Source organism: Cetorhinus maximus, chromosome 13 (assembly GCF_964194155.1).
Source record: "Cetorhinus maximus chromosome 13, sCetMax3.hap1.1, whole genome shotgun sequence".
Lineage (NCBI taxonomy): Eukaryota > Metazoa > Chordata > Chondrichthyes > Lamniformes > Cetorhinidae > Cetorhinus > Cetorhinus maximus.
Window position 1 is genome coordinate 91,086,164 of NC_135891.1, and position 21,583 is coordinate 91,107,746.

The 21,583-nt window shown below is 41.6% G+C and overlaps 1 protein-coding gene across 1 annotated transcript in view; it reads right to left on the reverse strand.

Moving 5' to 3' along the window:
• Nucleotides 1-21,363, reverse strand: part of wdr18 (WD repeat domain 18) — a 208,749-nt gene extending 187,386 nt beyond the window's left edge. The window contains exons 1-3 of the mRNA XM_078555761.1: nt 21,134-21,363; nt 7,326-7,436; nt 3,045-3,178 (exon numbers count right to left, since the gene is read on the reverse strand). Coding sequence (XP_078411887.1) covers nt 3,045-3,178; nt 7,326-7,436; nt 21,134-21,346 — 458 coding nt within the window. The 5' untranslated portion in view covers nt 21,347-21,363. The remainder of the gene's footprint in view (nt 1-3,044; nt 3,179-7,325; nt 7,437-21,133) is intronic.
• Nucleotides 21,364-21,583: the final 220 nt, after the last annotated feature.

Here is a 21,583-nt window from a genome sequence, read left to right on the forward strand (position 1 = left end):
CTCCAGAATAGTAAAAGAAGCACCGAATTAAAAAGGGTTTCAGTCCCAATCACTGTCCTCCCTTACACCTGCAAGGCCGCCAACATTAAAAGTAAACTGCCTAAGGAAAAGATATATTGGAATCCTTTCAATAATCCATCATGACAGCAGTGTCTCTTTCTTTTCACCACCCCCACCCACCCCCCAAACCTTCATCAACAGGGCTACAGCTCAGCCAGAACATGAATCATACTTGTGCAATTTATGTCCAATTACAAATAATGAATTACAGTCAAAGAATCTTCAGTCTCCAATCTTGCAACAAATCACCCTCCAGTTTTAAAATAGCTTATTCAGTCTGGAAGTGTAAAGATCCAATCTTTATTTTTTAAATGGGATTACTGGATGCCAACCATAGGTGGGAAGTTGACTAATTTTCTCCTCCTTAACTCAGGAGCACAAATGCCAGTAGCAGCAATCAATGCTCTTGCTAAACTCAGCTAACTCAATGCAGCCTGGGGATGGAACCTGGTATGTTCTTGGTCGCGATAAGTAATGTTCATGCCTTTCCATTTGGGAGAAGTGTTGAGGGGGCACTGTAAATATTGACACACTTCCAGGAAACCCATGTCGTAATTCTAAACTAACAGTCAGCTATCCAAAGGAAAACTGAATCATTACAAAAAGATTATTGATAGTAACAAATATGGCTCAAGATGCCATGCTTACTGGAAGAACATGGAGCTTACTTATTATTTGGAATAAGAGAGTCTAGATAGGGTAGAGGAACAAACGGATCATGGGGTACAAATACACCACTCAAAGTTACACCACAGGTTAGCAAGGGCATTTTAAAAAAGCAAACCAAGCAGAAGGCTTTATTTCCAGAAGGTTAGAATTGAAAAGGAGGAAAGTTATGCTACACATGTATCAAACCTTGGTTAGACTACACTTGGGAGTACTGTGCGCAGTTCTGGTTGCCATTTTATAAAAAGGATATAGAGGCACTGGAGAGGGTGCAGGAAAGGATGAACAGACTGGGTTTCTATTCTCTTGAATAAAGACGGCCAAGGGGTGACCTAATAGAGATCTTTAAAATTATGAAAGGTTTTGATCGAGTGGAGACAGAGAAAATGTTCCTTCTTGTCGAGAAGAGCATAACTAGAGGCCATCAATATAAGGTAGTCAACAAGAAATCCAAAAGGGAATTCAGAAGAAACTTCTTTACCCAAAGAGTGGCGAGAATGTAGAACTCACTACCGTAGGAAATGTTTGAAGCAAACAGTATAGGTGCATTTAAGGGGAAGCTGTCAAGCATATAAGGGAGAAGGGAAGAGGTTTGCAGTGATAGATTTAGATGAGGAAAGGCAGGAGGAGATTTGAGTGCAGCATAAACACCAGCATGGACTGGCTGGGTCATGTGGCCTGTTTCTGTGCCGTACATCTATGTGTAAGCACATGTTATACGCAATCACAGATATCTAATGCCCTTATGGAAGTCCTGGAATCCCTTCAGGGACAATAGCTTGGAAATCTACGAGACACAATTACTAACTGCCTATCATACTATTAAGGACTGGAGTTTTGAAATGAATAATGTATTCAAGCAGAGTCAGGCACACATGGTCTTCTGTCTGGACAAAAATCCAAAAAGTGTAACAAGATTATGACCATAAAGATGTTGTGCCCCTCTACTGGAGTTAATCCATTCAAAAGAAAGAAATGAGACATGGTGTTGATATGAAAGCAGTCAGATCAGGTGCTCCATTCACCTAGCAACTCTAAAGAGCCACAACACTCACCCTAGTCACTGCCCCAATAACTCTACAAATTCGCCACAAACACCTGCTGGGAAGGTTGGAACCAACATCTCAGATTGGCAATGTTGTTAACCTGTGGTCAGAACAGTTAGAAGACTGCCCATATCTAAGCTGCAGAACCACAGTGACTCTCTCTCCCGTAATTTTAAACAATAATATGTGAACAAGAGGATCATTATTATGCATTGTTAATTACACAAGTTATTTTATCTTATAATTTGCCTTGTAGAGGGGAATGATTGTGTAATTTCAGTATTTTTTTTCTGCAGTTGTCGTTATGCAGCCCACAGGGCTCAACCATAAGCAATTGAGAAGCCAATGAAGATAAAGAATGATGCACTCTCACAGGGAGCATATGAGGATATCACTCATGATTTTCCATCCCGTTAATTTTAATGGAAGACCTAACAAGGGAAGCTGCCCCACACAAATTATAACTTGTATCTATATCACACCTTTACGTGGTAAAACATCCCAAGATGCTTCACAGGAGCATCATCAAACAAAATCTGATGCAAAACTACATAAAATAAGAGGGTGGATGATCAAAAGCCTTATCAAAGAGGTAGGTTTTAAGGAGTGCCTTAAATGAGGAGATGGAATAGAAAGGTAGAGTGGTTTAGGGAAGGTATCCTAGAGCTTAGGGCCTCAGTAGCTGAAGTGATTAAAATTGGGGATGAGCAAGAGGCAAGAAATGGAGGAGTGCAATATCTTGGAAGGTTGTAGGACTGGAAGAGTTTATAGAGATAGGGAGAGGTGAGGCCAGAGAGGATGAAAATTTTAAAACCAAGGAGTCAATTTAAGTCCACGAGCGAGCATTGGGATGGTGGATGTACAGGATTTGGTGCAAGTTAGGACATGAGCTGCAGCGTTTTGCATGACCTCAAGTTTGACGACAATGAAAGATGGAAGGTTGGCCAGCAGTGTGTTGGAATAATCAAGTCTAGGAGGAAAAAAAGGGATGGACTCAGAATTTCAACTTAAATAGAAGATAATCAAAAGTTTGTTTTTAAGTACGTCCACCTCCTTTGGTCAAATAACTTGAAATTGAATGCCTTAGCAACTATTGCTTAGGTCTCTCAATAGGCCTGTTACTTTCTAGTATAAAAATGACTAAGAATTACAGCTGTAGAGCAGAGTCATACAGTAAGTATCAGTACCTGCTGCATTAGGTAGCAGCCAAATTGTAGCATCACCTCATTGAAGTCAGACACCCTTAAAACTATCTTCTATTTAATCCATTACCTGCACAAACTCCATACCAGCACGAGATTATCCTTCCCTCCTGAGATGAAGTGGCTGCTGTCATCAGTGAAGCGAATGCATGTCAGGTCCTGGTAATGCCTGTTAAGTGTGAGCAGGAGGTTTCCAGTAGATACCTGAAAACAACAAAGCAAAACATTAGCACCATAAACCCGTTACACTATTCACAACATCACTTGTTCAAAATATACTATGGACACAAGATAGACATTTCCTGGGCCCCAGGCACAATTTTGTTATGAACCCATAAGGTCAAAGCACAGCCCAGGTTATCATCTCCATATATTTCTTACGTAAAAACATAGCATCTGATTACTGCTCCATTTACACTTTCTACCCCCTCTAGAATGATTCAGCAGCAATTCAATTTACAATGTCCATAACCTTGAGTAAATCCAAATACTTTCATTTCATGCGATGCTGCATCAAAACATAACAAGTCATCTTCTTTTATTTTTATACTATGTTCACGTAAATTAATTTGAACAAAGAAAACCTCCACCAAAATTAACTTGTGAAAATATTAATCTGAGTTCATTATCTACCAATTCTTTGCAAATTAAAAATCAACCTTGCATCAAAAAAAACATGCAATTCATTAGAGAAGTTAATAAAGGTGCGATGCCATTTACTCACACTGAGCACTACAGTGTCACAGAAATGAGCTGCTCATATCATCTTCTCAGAAAGGGATCCAAAGGTTCTATCAGACCACTGATCAGCTCTGAGTGAACAGCTCACCAAGTTTCAACCTACTCAGGTTTGCAGTTTATCAACAAAGTGGAAGCACCAGTACAGGATTTTGCACTTGAACTTTATTTCTGCCCAGGAAGAAACATCTTCCCCAGTCTCTGACTTGTGCTGAGTGAGGGGAGTGGAAAAACTGACATGACTGGCAGCTCTTGTTAAAAAGAATCAGAGAATATAACACACAGAATCAGAGTGTAGAAGAGGCCCTTCGGCCTATCAAGTCTGCACCGACACGTGAGAAACTCCTGACCTACCAGCCAAATCCCATTTACCAGCACTTGGCCTATAGCCTTGAATGTTATGATGTGCCAAGTGCTCATCCAGGTACTTTTTAAAGGATGTGAGGCAACCTGCCTCCACCACCCTCCCAGGCAGTGCATTCCAGATCATCACCACCCTCTGGGTAAAATAGTTTTTCCTCACATCCCCCCCTAAACCTCCTGCCCCTCACCTTGAACTTACGTTCCCTTGTGGCTGACCCTTCAACTAAGGGAAAAACAGCTGCTCCCTATCCACCCTGTCCAAGCCCCTCAATCTTGTACACCTCGATCAGGTCGCCCCTCAGTCTTCTCTGTTCCAATGAAAACAACCCATGTCTATCCAACCTCTCTCATAACTTAAATGTTTAATCCCAGGCAACATCCTGGTGAATCTCCATTGCACCCCCTCCACTGCAATCACATCCTTCCTATAATGTGGCGACCAGAACTACACACAGTACTCCAGCTGTGGTCTCACCAAGGCTCTATACAACTCCAACATGACCTCCCTACTTTTGTAATCTATGCCTCGATTGATAAAGGCAAGTGTCCCATATGCCTTTTTCACCACCCCACTAACATGCCCCTCTGCCTTCAGAGATCTCTGGACACACACGCCAAGGTCCCTTTGTTCCTCAGAACTTCCTAGTGTCATGCCGTTCATTGAATACTTCCTTGTCAAATTACTCCTTCCAAAGTGTGTCACCTTACACTTTTCAGGGTTAAATTCCATCTGCCACTTATCTGCCCATTTGACCATCCCACCTATATCTTCCTGTAGCCCAAGACACTCAACCTCACTGTTAACCACCCGGCCAATCTTTGTGTCATCCGCAAACTTACTAATCCTACTCCCCACATAGTCATCTATGTTGTTTATATAAATGACAAATAATAGGGGACCCAGCACAGATCCCTGTGGTACGCCACTGGACACTGGCTTCCAATTACTAAAGCATCCTTCTGTCATCACCCTCTGTCTCCTACAACTAAGCCAATTTTGAATCCACCTTATCAAATTACCCTGTATCCCATGTGCATTTGCCTTCTTTATAAGTCTCCCATGTGGGACCTTGCCAAAGGCTTTGCTGAAATCCATATAAACTACATCAACTGCACTACCCTCATCTACACACCTGGTCACTTCCTCAAAAAATTCAATCAAATTTGTTAGGCATGACCTCCCTCTGACAAAGCCATGCTGACTATCCCTGATCAAACCTTGCCTCTCTCTCCAAGTAGAGATAGATTCTCTCCTTCAGAACTTTTTCCAATAGTTTCCCTACCACTGACGTGAGACTCACTGGCCTGTAATTCCCTGGCTTATCTCTACAGCCCTTCTTAAATAGCGGAACCACATTAGCTGTTCTCCAGTCCTCTGGCACCTCCCCCGTGGCCAGAGCAGAATTAAAAATTTGGGTCAGAGCCCCTGCGATCTCATCCCTTGCCTCCATCAGCAGTCTGGGACACAAATCATCCGGACCTGGAGATTTGTCCACTTTTAAGCCTGCCAACACCTCCAATACCTTGTCACTCCCTATATTAATTGGCTTAAGAACCTCGCAGTCTCTCTCCCCGAGTTCGATACCTTCATCCTCATTCTCTTGGGTGAAGACGGACATGAAGTATTCATTCAACACTCTAGCGATGTCCTCTGGCTCCACCCATAGATTACCCCCTTGGTCCCTTATGGGCCCTACTCTTTCCCTGGTTATCCTCTTCCCATTGATGTACTTATAGAATATCTTGGGATTTTCCCTACTTTTACCAGACAGAGCTTTCTCATATCCCCTCCTTGCTCTCCTAATTGCTTTCTTAAGCTCTACCCTGCACTGTCTGTACTCCACTAATGCCTCTGCTGATTTGCTTCCCTTGTACCTGCTAAAAGCCTCTCTCTTCCTTCTCATCGTAACCTGAATATCTCTGGCCATCCATGGTTCTCTGGGCTTGTTACTCCTTCCTATCACCCTAGAGGAAACATGTTGAGCCTGTACCCTCCCCATTTCCTTTTTGAACACCCCCCACAGTCCTCTTTGGCTACAGGCATGGTGCCAGGGGACTAGAGGACTGCTAACATTGTACTACTGTTTAAGAAGAGAAGAAGGGATAGATTGAGTAATTAAACAGGAGAGGAAGAAATTCATGAAGTGATGAAAACAGTTATTTGTGGACCGTTGAATTTCATGCAAATTTCAGTGATCACGGATGGATCCAAAATAGGATTTAAGCAAAAAATCCATGTGAATTGAATCAGAGTTGGAGATTGGTGCTGAGAAAAGAGATGTGCCTGTAGAACAGGGGCCTTAGCAAAGGCGTGATCAAAAACAAGGTACATAGATAGCAACGAAGATGAAAGGAATAAAAAGGGCAAATGGAAATCATGTTGAAAAGAGGAGCAAAATTTCTCCAAGGTAGGCAGAAGTCGGACTAAACTAAACAATACAAACAAATGGTGAAACAATGCAGATGTTGGAAATCTGCTTTCTAAATACATTTCCTGACTGACTGAATGTTCCATCATTTTCTGTTTCTGCTTTAGATTTCCAACATCTGCCTTTTTTTTCTCTTTGTGAATTCTGGTTTCAGAATCTGCACTCGGGTTACCTCAATTAAGTCTTCAGCTGCACCACATTTAACTATCACAGCCATAAAATGATGAAAAAAATTAAAATGAAACCCCACTGAGAATGTGAAGTAGCAGGAATTTTTTCTGACTCTGAAATGTGCATAGAGTGCCACATTGTGGTTATTTTAAAGAAATGCTTCCAGTTACAGAACCTGGAAATTTCACTCAATTTAACTCCAATAACCAATCAACTTTTGCAAATTCTATAGCAAAGTGACTACTGATGCACTTCAAGAAACAAAACTGGCAGGTCAAATATTTAGCTTGAAATGTTTCCATGGCTATTTAATTACATTTTCCATTCATTTTAACACAGAATTGACAATTTAGAAATGAGACATTGGACGGGATATTTTGGCCCCATTTTGGCATGCCAGCCAAAAGTCATTGACTTTCGGCAGGACTGGAAGATCCCAGCAGCAGATGGGGCTGGGAAATACCAGCTATTGTTTTCGTAACTGTTTAGCCTGGGGAAAATTAAAGTTCTATTGAGACTCAGAAGTTTTACAGAACTTGACACAAGAACTCTCTACGAACTAAGCCTGAAGCCACTGTGTGTTTATGTCCAAATTCCAATTCTGTATACAGTTTCAGTGCTCAACAGTAAACAGGTGCTTTAACATTTACCTCCCACACATAGATGGTCTCTCCAATCCCAGCAGTAACGTGAAGTCCATTAGGTGATGCAGCGAGACAGGTCACAACCCCAGGACAGATGATCTTCTGCTGCAGCTGATCCTAAATTAAAAGGAATTAAAGGTGCTCAATCACAGCATCATTTGCAATTATACACCATTGAAACAATAGACTGTTACTCAACTGTTATTCATTGGTACTACTGTTAGCTGTTACCGATACATTTAGAGATTTGAACTACCATATGGGATGGGAGGAGTGCACAGTTTATCTAGCCCCACTACTCCGTGAGTCATACCATTAGTTTAAAAAATTAATTCACTCACTAAAATGGGCAGTAGTTTACCTTCACTGCTGTTACCCAGAATAAAAGAGACTTTAGCCAGACTTCTTTCAATAAACTCAGAACGATTTTGTTTTATAATAAACCAACTTTTTTAAATACAAGTTGCAAGAACTGGAACACACACACAATATACTCTGGAAGTATATCTATCCCTTTTTAAAAATACCCCAGCATGCGCACACAAACAAAGGACAAACAGATAGGGCCTGTGCGGCGATGCGTTTTGGAAGATAGGCTTATAAAATAAAGGATAAAGGTCGCAGAGTTTTGATGCTGTTGATCTGGAGCTCCCTCGTGTGAAGACAGGCTGCTGATCCCAATAGATGTCTGGAGGTTCTCGCCACCAGAGCTTCGGCGTGGAGGAGAATATACAGCTGGATCGATTCTCATCTCAGTTTTTCAGGTGCAAATGCAGACAAGTTATACTTAGATGAAGATTCTCTGGCTGCAGGTTGATAACCATACACGGAATTTCAGGCAAGGCAGGGAGGCCACGAGTTAGGGCAGCCTTCCTTTTCGGTTTATTCCCCAAAACACACAGTATAAAAGGTTCAAAACTTAAAACTTGTCTCAGTCATGTGATTTCCAGTAAATCACTAGCCTTTGACAGTTTTTTTCAATTAATTAAAATGATTGCAGTTCAAAACAAACAAATTGCTCTTCCCCCTCAAGTACCATGATGGTCAGGTGATTTCTTGGAAAAGGCATGCTTGTTGACAGTTCCAAGGTGAACTTATGGCTTTCTTAAAAACATTCCAGGACCGCATCCAAGTGTCCAGATAATGTAATGTCTTTCCATATTTCAAAAGAAAAATATAGTTTTAAACGGTGTGATTCATACACATATGAACAGTTTTTATCCGACGTATTAAAATTACAATCAACTAGTCCAAGCAAAGAATCTTACTCCTAACCAAGGAATGCCATCAGTGTTCAGCCAGAAAAGGCACACCAAGTGCAGCAGCTCAATCGTAAACACATTTTAAACATTGGTGCAATTTTTACAAAGGATATCATGTGTGAATTTTTAAAAATTCATATGAAACTCTGCACTCCCAAATCTGGACTTCCCCAGGATTTCAAAGAGCATACAGAGTAAGGTAAGGCAAAAAAAGTTGAAGTCGGATGTCAAAAGCTCAATACTACAGAAAGCCTAAGAATAGAAAGTGCAGGGGTGACACTAAAAAGGAAATTGGGAAAACAAGGAGAGGCCATGAAAAATTCTGGCAAGTTAAAGCAAGGAAAATCCAAAGATATTTTATAAATACATTAAGAACAAAAAGGATAACGAAAGAATAGGGTTAATTAGAAACCAAAATAGGTAATTTGTGCGTGGAGACAGAAGATGTGGTTCTTGGCGAATATTTTGTGTCTGTTTTCATAAAAAAGGGAAATACAGCAGACATTGTAGTTAAGGAGGACGAAAGTGAAAAACTGGATAAGAAACAAAGTGAAGGAGGAAATATTAAGCTGTTTAGCACTGTTGAAAGTGGAGAAAGCATCAGGCCTGGATGGAATGTATCCTAGGCTAAGGGAAGCAAGGGAAAAATAACAAAAGCTCTGACCATCATTTTCAGTCCTCTCTGGCTATAGGCATGGGGACTGGAAGACAGCTAACATTGTACTATTGTTTAATAACAGAGGAAGGGGTAGATGAGTAATTACAGACCCAGTCAGCCTAACCTCGGCCGTGTACAAATTATTGGAAAAAATTCTGAGAGGAATATAAATTGTCATTTAAAAGGCACGGATTAATCAAGGACAGTCAACATGGATTTGTTAGGGGAAGATCATGTCTGACTAACTTTGATTTTCTTGGGGAAGTAACAAAGAGGGTGGATGTTTGATGACATCTACATGAATTTTAGAAAGACTTTTGGTCCCACATGGAAGACTGGTCAGAAAATTAAAAGCTCTTGCAATCCAAGGGAAAGTTGAATCCAAAACTAGCTCAGTGGGAGGAAACAAAGGGCTATGGTTGATGGGTGTTTTCATGACTGGAAGGCTGTTTCCAGTGGGGCTTTGCAGGGTTCAGTATTGGGTCCCTTGTTGTTCCTCAGAAAATATCAATGATTTAGACTTAAATGTAGGGGACATGGATAAGAGGTTTGCAAATTATATGACAATTGATATGATATGAAAGTTTGCAACCCTGTTGGCATTCCAGCTGACGTCTTCAAAGTTAGTGGGCTTTTACTCCCATCAAGACTCCATGCACACATCCTACAGACTTGGGGGGGGGGAAAAAGGATTTCAAGAATGCACCAAGTATAACTATTTCAAGAAGGAAGATAAATCATGTGAAAACTATCGAGCTATTTTCCTTAGTAAAAACGGAAAGTGCTGGAAAAACTTAGGTCTGGCAGCATCTGTGGAGATCGAAACAGAATTAACATTTCAAGTCCAATATGACTCTTCTTTGGAACGCTTGTTACGAAGATGTGCTTTTTTAAAAAAAATACAATTTTGAATTCTCCTTTTTCTGGCTGGATTTTCAAAAAAAAACTGTAACCCTATAAAGACAATGGAGGGCTGCTAGCAAGCCAGAATATACAATTTGCATTCCACCCAAGTGGGTCAAAAAGGGAACACACCCACCCAACCCCGAGCAATGTGAAAGACCCCCCCAACAGAAGAGGCTGAAGGGAGATTTAACTGAGGGAAATTAATATATAATATATTATAACTGAAGTATATTAGTGGCCTAGAGAGAGTGGATAGGAAGAAAGTATTTCCATTGGCAGGGAGGCCAATAACCAGGGGTTTAGATTTAAAGTAATTGGTAGAAGGATTAGCAAGGAGTTGAGGAGTAAGTTTTTCATCCAGAGGGTGGATGGTCTGGAACTCTCTGCCTGAAAAGGGTGGTAGTGGCAGAAACTCTCATCACATTTAAAAAATACTTCAACATGTACCAGAAGTGCTATAATCTACAGGATTACAGAGAAAGAACTGGAAGGTGGAATTTAGCTGGATAGCTCTTTTTCCAACCTTCAAAAGACACAATGGACTGAATGGCTTCCTCCTGTGCCAATAATCTTTCTCTGATTTTATGTTACTTTAAGATGCATTGTAGAGATTTTTCTATGTGGAGCAACACAGCCAATCAGATGACCATCCATTATTCACTCTCAAGTATCATTGAATAGAATTTAAATATTGGCTTTGTTGAAAGTAAATATAAGAGGCAATGGCAGATCCCTGTGCACTTTCAGGAGCAGCACCTGGAGTTCACCATCACGAGGAACGAGGCTATACTGTACCAAGTGACAGCATGAACCCTCAAAACATTGAACCCCATTTACTATAGGCCTCTTCCAGTATAAAACATCAAACCATGAGTTGATTTCTACTGTGTTGAATTTGGTTAGATCACTCTGTGCTATGGATGTAAAGGATCTCAGCAACACTACAGAAATTATACAAAAGCAACTTCTTACTTTTGTAAACACAACTTTAAAAGCAACTGAAGCTCATGCATCAGTGTTGGTAGTTCCCACCCAACCTCTGACAATAACATTAGTTTTGTCATATGAGCATCATCAAGAGTCACATTGTGTGCTTAGTGATGAACATAGTGAAGACACAGGCTAGGATGCTTTGGTAGAGACTATTTATTGTTCACCACAGAGCTTACTTCCCCACCCCAACAGCAGACACCTAGTGCTGGTTGACGCTTCTTTATATACGTTACACCCAATTTGTGAAACTGCCCATTTCATGAAATGGGCAAGCCCTTTACACAGACCATGAAATAGACAGTTTGACTGCTCATTTCATGAAATGGCCAGTGCTATGTAGGAGTTTTAAAATCTTATTTGTGGAATTGTTGCTCAAGCCTGTTGCAAGTACAAGCTTAACATCATGTACAACGTTGCTCAATAGTAGATGAACATTGTAAATTTGGGGAAGCAAGTTTGTCTACAAAGTCATAAATGGTGCCTGGTGGAAGTTCTGAAAAGTATGCAAACATCCCAAGGTCTCTTATAGAATAATACATCAGTCGCTGTGAGAGATGCAAAAAAAAGCAGTGCAGGCAGTAGACAGCAATAAGAGTGGTTGTGAGGCCTGTGTCTGTCAACGATTTGATTGAACGTGGTAGGCCTGGTTGATATGCAGACTATGAAGTTTCATACTTAACTACACAAAGCACCTGACCAAGTTTCACATCGTTCGTCCTCTGAAATCCCAAGACAGCAGCTGGGGTTGTCCGTGAGCTGCTTCTCATATTTCTAGTCTACAGAGCCCCACATATTCTTCGGTCAGATAACGGAAGGGAGTTCACAGCACAGGTCATCCAAAAACTGGCAACACTCTGAGAAGAACACAGAGAACTGAGAAGAACTGGTGTTGGTCAACGGGTGTCCCAGACATCCACAGAGTCAAGGCTCTGTGGAACACAGTAATGATTTTTTTTAATATTCATTCAAGGGATGTGGGCTTCACTGGCTAGGCCAGCATTTATTGCCCATCCCTAATTGCCCTCGAGATGGTGGTGACCTGCCTTCTTGAACTGCTGCAGTCCATGTGCTGTAGGTACACCCACAGTGCTGTTAGGAAGGGGGTTCCAGGGTTTTAACCTAGCAACACTGAAGAAACGGTGATATATTTCTAAGTCAGGATGGTGAGTGGCTTGGAGAGGAACTTTCAGGTGGTGGTGTTCCCACGTGCCTGTTGCCCTTGTCCTTTGAGATGGTAGTGACCATGGGTTTGGAAGGTGCAGTCTAAAGAGCATTGGTGAGTTTCTGCAGTGCATCTTGTAGATGTTAAAATGCTGCTACTGTGCACAGTGGTGGAGGGAATGAATGTTTGTGGATGGGGTGCCAATCAAGTAGGCTGCTTTGTCCTGGATGATGTCAAGCTTCGAGTGCTACCTGGATGAGTGCAGCTCCAAGAAGTGGAGAGTATTCCAACACAATCCTGACTTGTGCCTTGTAGGTTGTGGATAGGCTTTGGGAGTCAGAAGGTGAGTTACTCGCCACAGGGTTCCTAGCCTCTGACCTGCTGTCAAAGCCAGTGTTTATATGGCTAGTCCAGTTCAGTTTCTGGTCAATGGTAACCCCAGAGTGTTAATAGTGGGGAATTCAGTGATGATAATGCCATTGAATGTCAAGGTGAGATGATTAGATTCTCTCTTGTTGGAGATGGTCATTGCCTGACACTTGTGTGGTGTGAATGTTGCTTGCTACTCGTCAGCCCAAGCCTGGATATTGTCCAGGTCATGCTGCTTTTGGACATGGACTGCTTCAGTGTCTGAGGAGTTGCGAATGGTGAACATTATACAATCATCAGTGAACATCCTCACTTCTGATGTTATGATGGAAAGATGATCGTTCATGAAGCAACTGAAAATGGTTGGGCCTAGGACACTACCCTGAGGAACTCCTGCAGTGATGTCCTGGAACGGACATGATTGAATTCCAACAACCACAAACATCTTCCTTTGTGCTAGGTATGGCTTCAACCTGCAGAGAGATTTCCCCCTTACTCCCATTGACTCCAGTTTTGCTAGGGCTCCTTGATGCCACACTTGGTCACATGTGGCCTTGACGTCAAGGGCAGTCACTCTCACCTCTGGAGTTCAGCTCTTTTGTTCATGTTTGAACCAAGGCTGTAATGAGTCAGGAGCTGAGTGGCCCTGGCAGAACCCAAACTGAGCGTGCGAGCAGGTTATTGCTAAGCAAGCGCCACTTGCTAGCACTGCTGATGACTCCTTCCATCACTTTACTGATGATCGAGAGCTGAAGCTAATGACCTGGATGCATAACAGCAACTGTGTTCAGTGGAGCTATGGTGTCCGTTTTGTTCAGTGGCCAATGAACAGCAGGTGGTAAAGATGGCTCCTTAGCAAGCACTCACTGGAAACAAACCACAGTGCAGCCTCAGATCAAAGTTGCCATTTGAGTTCCTCAACAGAACCTCCACAGCCCTTGAAGGAGAACTGGAAAGACTTCTCGAGGAGAACATGGAAAATCCTGACCCTGAACTGGCCCCTGGACCATCCTCCATGGACAATCCTGAGCTGGCCCAGAACCATTCACCACAGATGACTCCGAGTCAGCCCCTGCATCATTCAGCATGGAAGATCCTGAGCGAGTCCCAGAACCATCCACCATCGATGACCCCAAAATGGCCCCTGGTCCACCCAACATGGGCAACCCTGAGCCTGCCCCTGGATCATTCAACATGGATGATCCTGAGACATCCCTGGGACCATCCGCCATGAAGTATCCTGAACAGGCCTCTGGATCATCCACTACAGATGACCCTAAATCTGATCCTGCCAGACATGCATGGAAGGTGGCACAACAGAGCATTACACAGCAAGCCAAGTGGATGATGGCACACAGCACAAGATCACTTCAGGCTGTTACTGTTGGAGACAATGTGGTTGTCCCAGTGTCAGCACTTGACCGCAGCAAGAGTGACCCACCAAATGTTATAGGTGTGGTGCTGGCAGCAGATGAAACTGGCTACACCATTGGAACAGCTAAGGGGATTGTGAACAACAAACCTGCCAGGAATCAGTTTGAATTTGTGCAGTACAGTGGACTAAGTGCAGAAGACATTCCACCAGAACAACTCCGCCTTCGTGAGATTGTACATGCTCAAAGTATTTGTGGTGGGCAAGGCTTCCAGAGATATCACTGCGGAAGTAACTGCTTATCAAGATGATGTTCCTGTTTGAAAGCAGGTCTCCGCTGCAACAGTGCTTGTCGAAGCCACAAGTCTTGTGACAACGTTGACCGGTGCTGGCATATTAAATATGTATGAATTATCTTTATGCTGTTTTTGTAAACATTGATGTATAAGCTATCTGAATGTTTGGGTGCGATCCTGAATGAAATATAACAGAACATAAACCAATGAATTTGAAATGTTTGGATGTCACAATGAATCTGAAATGTACATTGAATAAAGGGACATTGTGCATATATGAATTGTTTCTTTATTTGTTTTTGCTATATTGTAATCATTGATGAATGTAAGCTATATCTGAATGGTTTGGATTTAATACTGGATGAAACATAAGAGGACAATAAACAGAATTAAGCAAATTATACATTTGTAAATGAAATTTTATTTTTCATTCATATAAGTTAACCGTTTCGTGAACTGGGCGAGTTTTCTAACTTCCATTTATATGAATTGGATGTTCAAACTGCCAATTTCATGAACTGTACAGGTAGGCTGCCCATTTCAAAGAATGGGCAATTTGACTGGCCATTTCATGAAATAGGCAGTTTCACAAATTGTGTGTAACATATACACATTTAAGTATAATTAACAAATCAATACCCAACACCTGTTCACCTTATCACCTTAAACTACTAGGTATTTAATATCCATCAACAAAACTTCAGCTTCTAACAGATTCTTCTACTTTCTTTCAATTAAATCGATATATAAACAAAACTATAAGAAAAATACAAAATTATAATACGTTATATTGTATAATCAATCTTTAACATACACCATATTCCCCCACCCCACCATCTTGAAGACAAAAAAACTGTTTAAGGTTACAACATAAAACATTTTCATTTTCTCCTACTCCTTTATAACACAAGGCGTTCCTCTTCAAGAATATCCAACAATTTTAGACAAGCTGTTCATTTTGTGAAACAATCTGACAACTTGCGTCGACCCATTTTATTTTGAAATCTCCTTCCTTTCCAGCATCTCTTTTATACTCATGAGATCAATCTTCAACCTCTTTTGCGTAACACACTTTGTAGAATGGACATTATCCCAGAGCGAACAGTTATCTCTATAGCATTCTATAGACATATTTTTCCCCAGTTGCCCCTTATATAGGAGTTCCTTCAAAACACTCGATAAATACATAGCCATATCTGCCGCTTCTACCAGCACAAGTGTCTCTGCAGCTAAGGTACTTTTAGCTACTCTATTTTCTTTGATTCCCATGCTAATGGACATCATTTATCATTTCTTCCCATTAAAAGTATTTTTAAAAATCCTGCAGTACTCTAATAACCATCGGGAAAGTTAGCGTACGAGATGTCACTAAAACGACTAGTTTCACCGCTCCTGGGTCATCCAGGTCTGGGAATCTAAGCATATAATCTTCTAAATTTAATTTCTTCAATGTCTTATTTTGCTTTAAGCACTTCCCCAAGTGCTTATTTAATAGCATATTTCAGCATGGTGCTCAATTCTAATACATCACAACACACATCCGGTCTAGTTTGTGTGCAATTTAAATGTCCAATTAAGCTTCTCAACTAATCTGCTTCTTCCTTGGTCGTAGAGTCTTTCTTCTGTGAGGATCTAGCCTGATTTATCGGGATCCTATTGACATTCCCTAGGTGAGGCTGTTGGGTTAGGGTTATTCCCAACTTAGTCTACCTAATGTCCAACCTTATATCCTTAAAAGCTCCAGAAGCCCAACTTCCAATTTTGAATTCCTTTATAATTTTATCTATCACAAATTTCTCAAATGTCACCCCAGGAAATCATCTACGTGCATTAAGAAAATGCCTGCTAGTTTTCCTTCAGAGTTCCAACAAAACATTGCTGGATCTGCTTTTAGCTGGAGAAAACCAGCATTTAGGAAGGGCGTAACTGAAAAATACCATATTGTTTAGCCCATAAACACATTTGTTCAGCCTCCATAATTTCCCCTTTATATCTCCAGCTTCTTTTGGAGGCTTTAAGAATACTTCTCTTTGAAAGTATTCTCCTCGCAAAAATGCTGCTTTGACGTCAATGGATTCAGATTCCTATGAGTATATCACTTACAGCGCTAGGAAAATCCTCGAACTTACTTTTCCTGCTGTTGGGGAGACTGCTCTAACTTCCTGGTTGCCCAGTTGTTCCTCAAATCCCTGATCTACAAGTCTAGCTGTAGCTTTATACTATACATGTTCTCCGTACATATCCATCTATGGGGCAATGCTGGCTGTCCTTTGTCTGGCACCTCCATGTAAATTTCAAACTCTCTCCTAACATCAAGTTCTTTATGGTTTGCCTCCTTTACCAATTTACCATCCAACTTGTCCGTGGCCACCAGAGCTTCTCTATTGTATGGGGTCCTACTTCTTGCGTCGCTCCTCGCCTGTTCTTTGGTCCTTGCTCTTGTTGAACTACGTCCCCTGCTAGGTCCCCTGTCCCTATCTGGACTACTACTACTACTACTCGACCTTTCCCTCCTGCGTCTAGACTCCCTTTCACAAGTTTTTGATCTTTTCCTTGGGCCGTGATCACCATTAGGCCCATTGTTTGAACTTACACTACAGTTCCTGGCTTTCCACATTTTTACTTCCTTCTGCCAATCCATAGATCTGATATTCTGCCCCTTGTCTTGTACATTCAGCCAGGTTTTGTATTTCCCAGTGGCCTTTCCTGCCCTTCTTATTAGGGTGGCTTTCTTCCACTCACTAGCCTCTTCTGGCATATAGGCTACCCTAGTTCCAACTTTTGGTAGTTGATCTTGTGATAAATGGCCCTATCCTGATCTTCACTATCACTAGATCCACTCTCAGTCAGCCCATTATCTGCCACAATCTGCTGTCTGTACAGGTCTGGCATATACATGTGTGAAGCACAAGGTGCATCTTCAGTTTCTATCATCTGTCCAAGTTCCGTCAATGCGTAATCAGTGCCAGTAAGCCACATGGAACGTACTCTCGCAGTTTTGGTTACCGTGTTGCAAGATTATCATTTTGCTTCAATGCCTATAACTTTTCCTAGGCAACTCCATCCTTTCTGTTCTCTTTTATAATACACCATGTCCCTGGGTTTAAATTCATTTCTGACGGCCTGATTTGATACCTCAAAGCTCTCCTGACTTTTTCCTGAAACCTCTGCCTTAATAAATGCTCTCCTCCCTGCATGCACAGCATTCAAATATTCTACAAAAATGGAACTAATGGTTGTCCCCTCCAAAGGCAGGGGATGGTCCCACAGTATTGAAGGTACCTTTGGATTCCTGCTATATATTAACTGATGGGGGCTACAGCCCTCAACCATCTGAAGCGTGTTTTTTGCATATACTGCCCACACTAGAGCAGTTGTCAATTTACAATTTGGTTGGTCAGCTAAAATTTTTCGGAGCATTTCATCAATCACAGGTGTGATTTCTCACAAATCCCATTGCTAAAAGGACTTTCTGCTGCTGTATGCATTGCCACAATATTCACATTTTCTCACGCTTCTAAATTCATCATTGGCAAGTTCCCCTCCATCGTCCGTTAAGAATTTAGCTGGTGCTCCCAGCCTTGTCCCTATCCATCTTTCCATTATCTTATTGATAATTACTTTTTTGTCTTTAATATTAATTACAAAGGTATTACAGTAATCAAACTATCTTTATTGTAGTATTGTGCAATGAGATAGGGTTAATTATTTGGCAGCAAACGCAGCCTAACGCAGAATTGACAGACAGGGAAATGGCTGCAGCCTAAGTGCCCATCCACTGCGAGGCTCAAGAAGGTGCTTGAAATTTAGTACAGAGGTATGGTTGTGTTTTTTTGTGTGTGGTATAAATTATTTTAGGGATCCATGGGCAATGAAGTAAACTGCCAAAAAGATGTCACTGTTCATGAGGGTGGATTTGTGTCTCCTGTAAATAATGTCATTGGATTCTGCGCAGACAGGTATCAACGACCATCTTGCGCTAGCAGGTGATACAGTGTAATGAATAACATTGTAGTAAAGGTGCCTCTGAAGAATAATGATCATAATATGATGAATTTTATGCTGAGTTTGAGCAAGATTTAATTAAGTCTGAAACTAGGGTTTTAAATCTGAACAAAGTAAATTGCATAGGTTTAACAGGCGAGTTGGCTAAAGTAGATTAGTAATTTGGATTAAAAGTTATGACGGTAGGTAGGCATTGAGCCGAATCTTCAGCTGGATTGCCACTCCGCTCTTATTTTCTTATCATGGACTGCAGCTCCACATTTCTCAATCGGACATCGACCCCCGGCCCGCTGAGGAGTGTAGCTGCTCCTGGAGTCCTTCAGTGTAGTGTAGAAACATTGGGGGAAACAAAGCCACACCCCCTTTTTACGACACTAGCTGCCATATACCGGTAAGTTTAAATGTCACAGCCACTTTAACAAGCTAGGAGAGAAGTTAAGTATGTAAGGTAAATGGGTGAGGGGATAGAATGGGTTGGGGGTCAGAAGGGGCAAAGAAGGTGGTCAGGGAGTAGTCAGAGGATCAGTGGGGGGATAGTCAGAGGAGGAGCAGGTGTTCGGTAGTATAGTTACCCAAGAATTAAAACTGGTTTTAATCCTTCTGACCTTTCCTGGGTAACTATTCTGCTATGTAAGTCGGTACCACCCTAAGTCTCCAACTTTAAATTGGAGTTTCAGAGGGTTCCAGGCACAGGATAATTGCCCAACGGAAGTTGAAGCTTCCCGCGCAATTCCTGTGCTATTCTTGCATGGGGACTTCAGAGGCATCCCCACACATCTTCTGGTGTACCTCCAAGGTACGACCTCCGGAGAACGGAAGACCTGGGCCAATGGCAAACATTTAAAGAATTAAGTCAATCATCATACATTCCCTTAAGGAATAAAATCCCCATGGGTAAAGTAAGCCAAAGATGGCTAACAAGAAAAGCTAAAGGTAGCATTAAAGCCAAAAAATTATATAATACAACTGAGGATTGGGAGGATTTTAAAAGTCAGCAAAGTATGACCAAGAAATTGATAAAGAAAGAGAAAATAAGATACAAGTAAACTAGTTAGAGACCTGAAAACAGTTTGTAAATGCATTTTACAGAGGGAGAGATTAAAAAGTGTAAACATATGCCTCTTAGAGGCAGAAAGAGAGGGTATTATACTAGGAAATATGGAAACAGCAGACTTATTAAACAAATATTTTACTCTACTTCACAGTAGAAGACACACAAAACCTTCCAGAAGGAGTGGGGAACTGTGGCTCTAAGGAAATGATGAACTTAAGGATATTAATATTAGTAAAGAAATAGTACTGCAGAAAGCAACAAGACTAAAAACTAACAAATCATCTGGACCTGATGGCCAGGGTTTTAAAAGAAATGGCTACAGAGATAGTGGCTGCAATTGTTTTGATTTTCCAGAACTTCCTAGATTCTCTAACAATACCCATGGGTTGGGAGGTAGCAAATATAACCCTACTATTCAAGAAAGGAAGGAGAGAGAAAACAGGGTAGTAGGAGCCATTTAGCCTGGCATCAGTAGTAGGAAAATGCAAATGAAAATCTATAAGTAAGGATGCGATAACAAAGTACATAGAAAATCATAAGATTGGGCAGTCAACATGAAAGGAAAGTCCCGTTTGACAAATTTTTAAAATGTTTTTCAAATTTGGTTAAGGGAGTGGCTGTAATGTATTCAGCTTTTCAAAAAGCATTTGAGAAGATGCCACACGAGATGATAATGCAAAATTTGAGTTTTTGGGATTTGGTGGGATTGGGGTTGGGGGTGTTAATGTATTAGCATGGATTGTGGATTTATTAGCCGACAGAAAATAGCATAGGGATAAATGGATAGTTTCCAGATTGGCAGGCTGTAATAGTGGGATACCGCAAGGATCAGTGTTTGGGCCTCAGCTATTTACTACCTATATCAATGACTTAAATGAATGGGTCAAATGTAATAAATTCGTTGATGGGAAAGCAAATGGTATTTCATCTTCTATTATAAAGGGGCTGGAATATAAGAGTAAACTTGTCTTACTGTAATTGCATGGCATCTTGGTGCGACCACACCTGGTGTGCTGTGTACAGTTTTGGTCTCCTTACCCAAGAGGATTACAGCAAAGATTTACTGATTCCTGGTATACAATATTGTCCTGTGAGAGGTTGAAAAGGCTAGGCCTACAGTTTCTGGAGTTTAGAAGGGCGAGAGATGATTTCGTTGAAATATTAAATTCCGAGAGAGCTGGAGAGGGAAGATGCTGAGAGGCTGATTGCCCTGGCTGCATAATCTAGGATACAGGGCCACAATCACAGTGCAAAAGGATCAAACATTTAGGGCTGAGATGAAGAAAAATATATCTTCACTCAAAATCTTTGTAATTCACTATCCGAGGGCTGTGCATGCTCAGTCATTGGGTATATTCAAGACAGAGATCGATAGATTTTAGACAATAAGATAATCGAGGGATATGGGGATAGTGCGGGAAGGTGTAAATAAGGTATTAGATCAACCATGATCTTAGTGAATAACAAAGTAGGCTCAAGGCAAATAGCATACTGCTGCTCCTATTTTTATGTAACTTCAGATAACTTTGCAAAGCAATGCGTGCTCCTGGCTGGACTAGCTGCACGTGTTTGGTGTCAAACGGATTCTGGCTGGTTAAACTCGCAGCGTCTCCGCGTACACTTAACCGGGACTCCTGACATATTCTTGGGTGGGAGGAGTAGGAGTTCTCCGAACCGTTAGCTGGGAGACAGTTTATGTTCCTTCCCTGTCGGTTCCCGCTGCCGCCGGTCACTCACCTTCCTCTGCAGTTCCCACACGCTGATGTAGTTCTTGCCGAGCTGCGCTCCCAGGAGGTAATCGCCAGGGAGCATGCACAGACCACGAGCCGAGGTATTGCCGCCCCGGTAGCTGGTAAGCGTAGTCCCTGAGCGCGGCTCCCACACGTTGCAGTTCCACAGCGAGCCCCCAGCATCACAACTGAGCACCACCTCGAACGCCAACGCCGCCATCTTACGAGACTTCCCACAATTCCCGCTGCCAAAGAGCAGCGCGACAAGAGAGGCCTAACAGTCACCATAGTAACAGTTTGACTGGGATGAGAGTTAGAATCGGACTGAGATTCATCACAAATCCTTTTAAACCCATGAACTGTGCTTATTCTTAAGTGAGATATAGCTAAAAAAAGTTATTTTTTTAAACAAATAAGAGTGAGACTTTGGAATGCAAATTGTCACCTGAAATCAGGA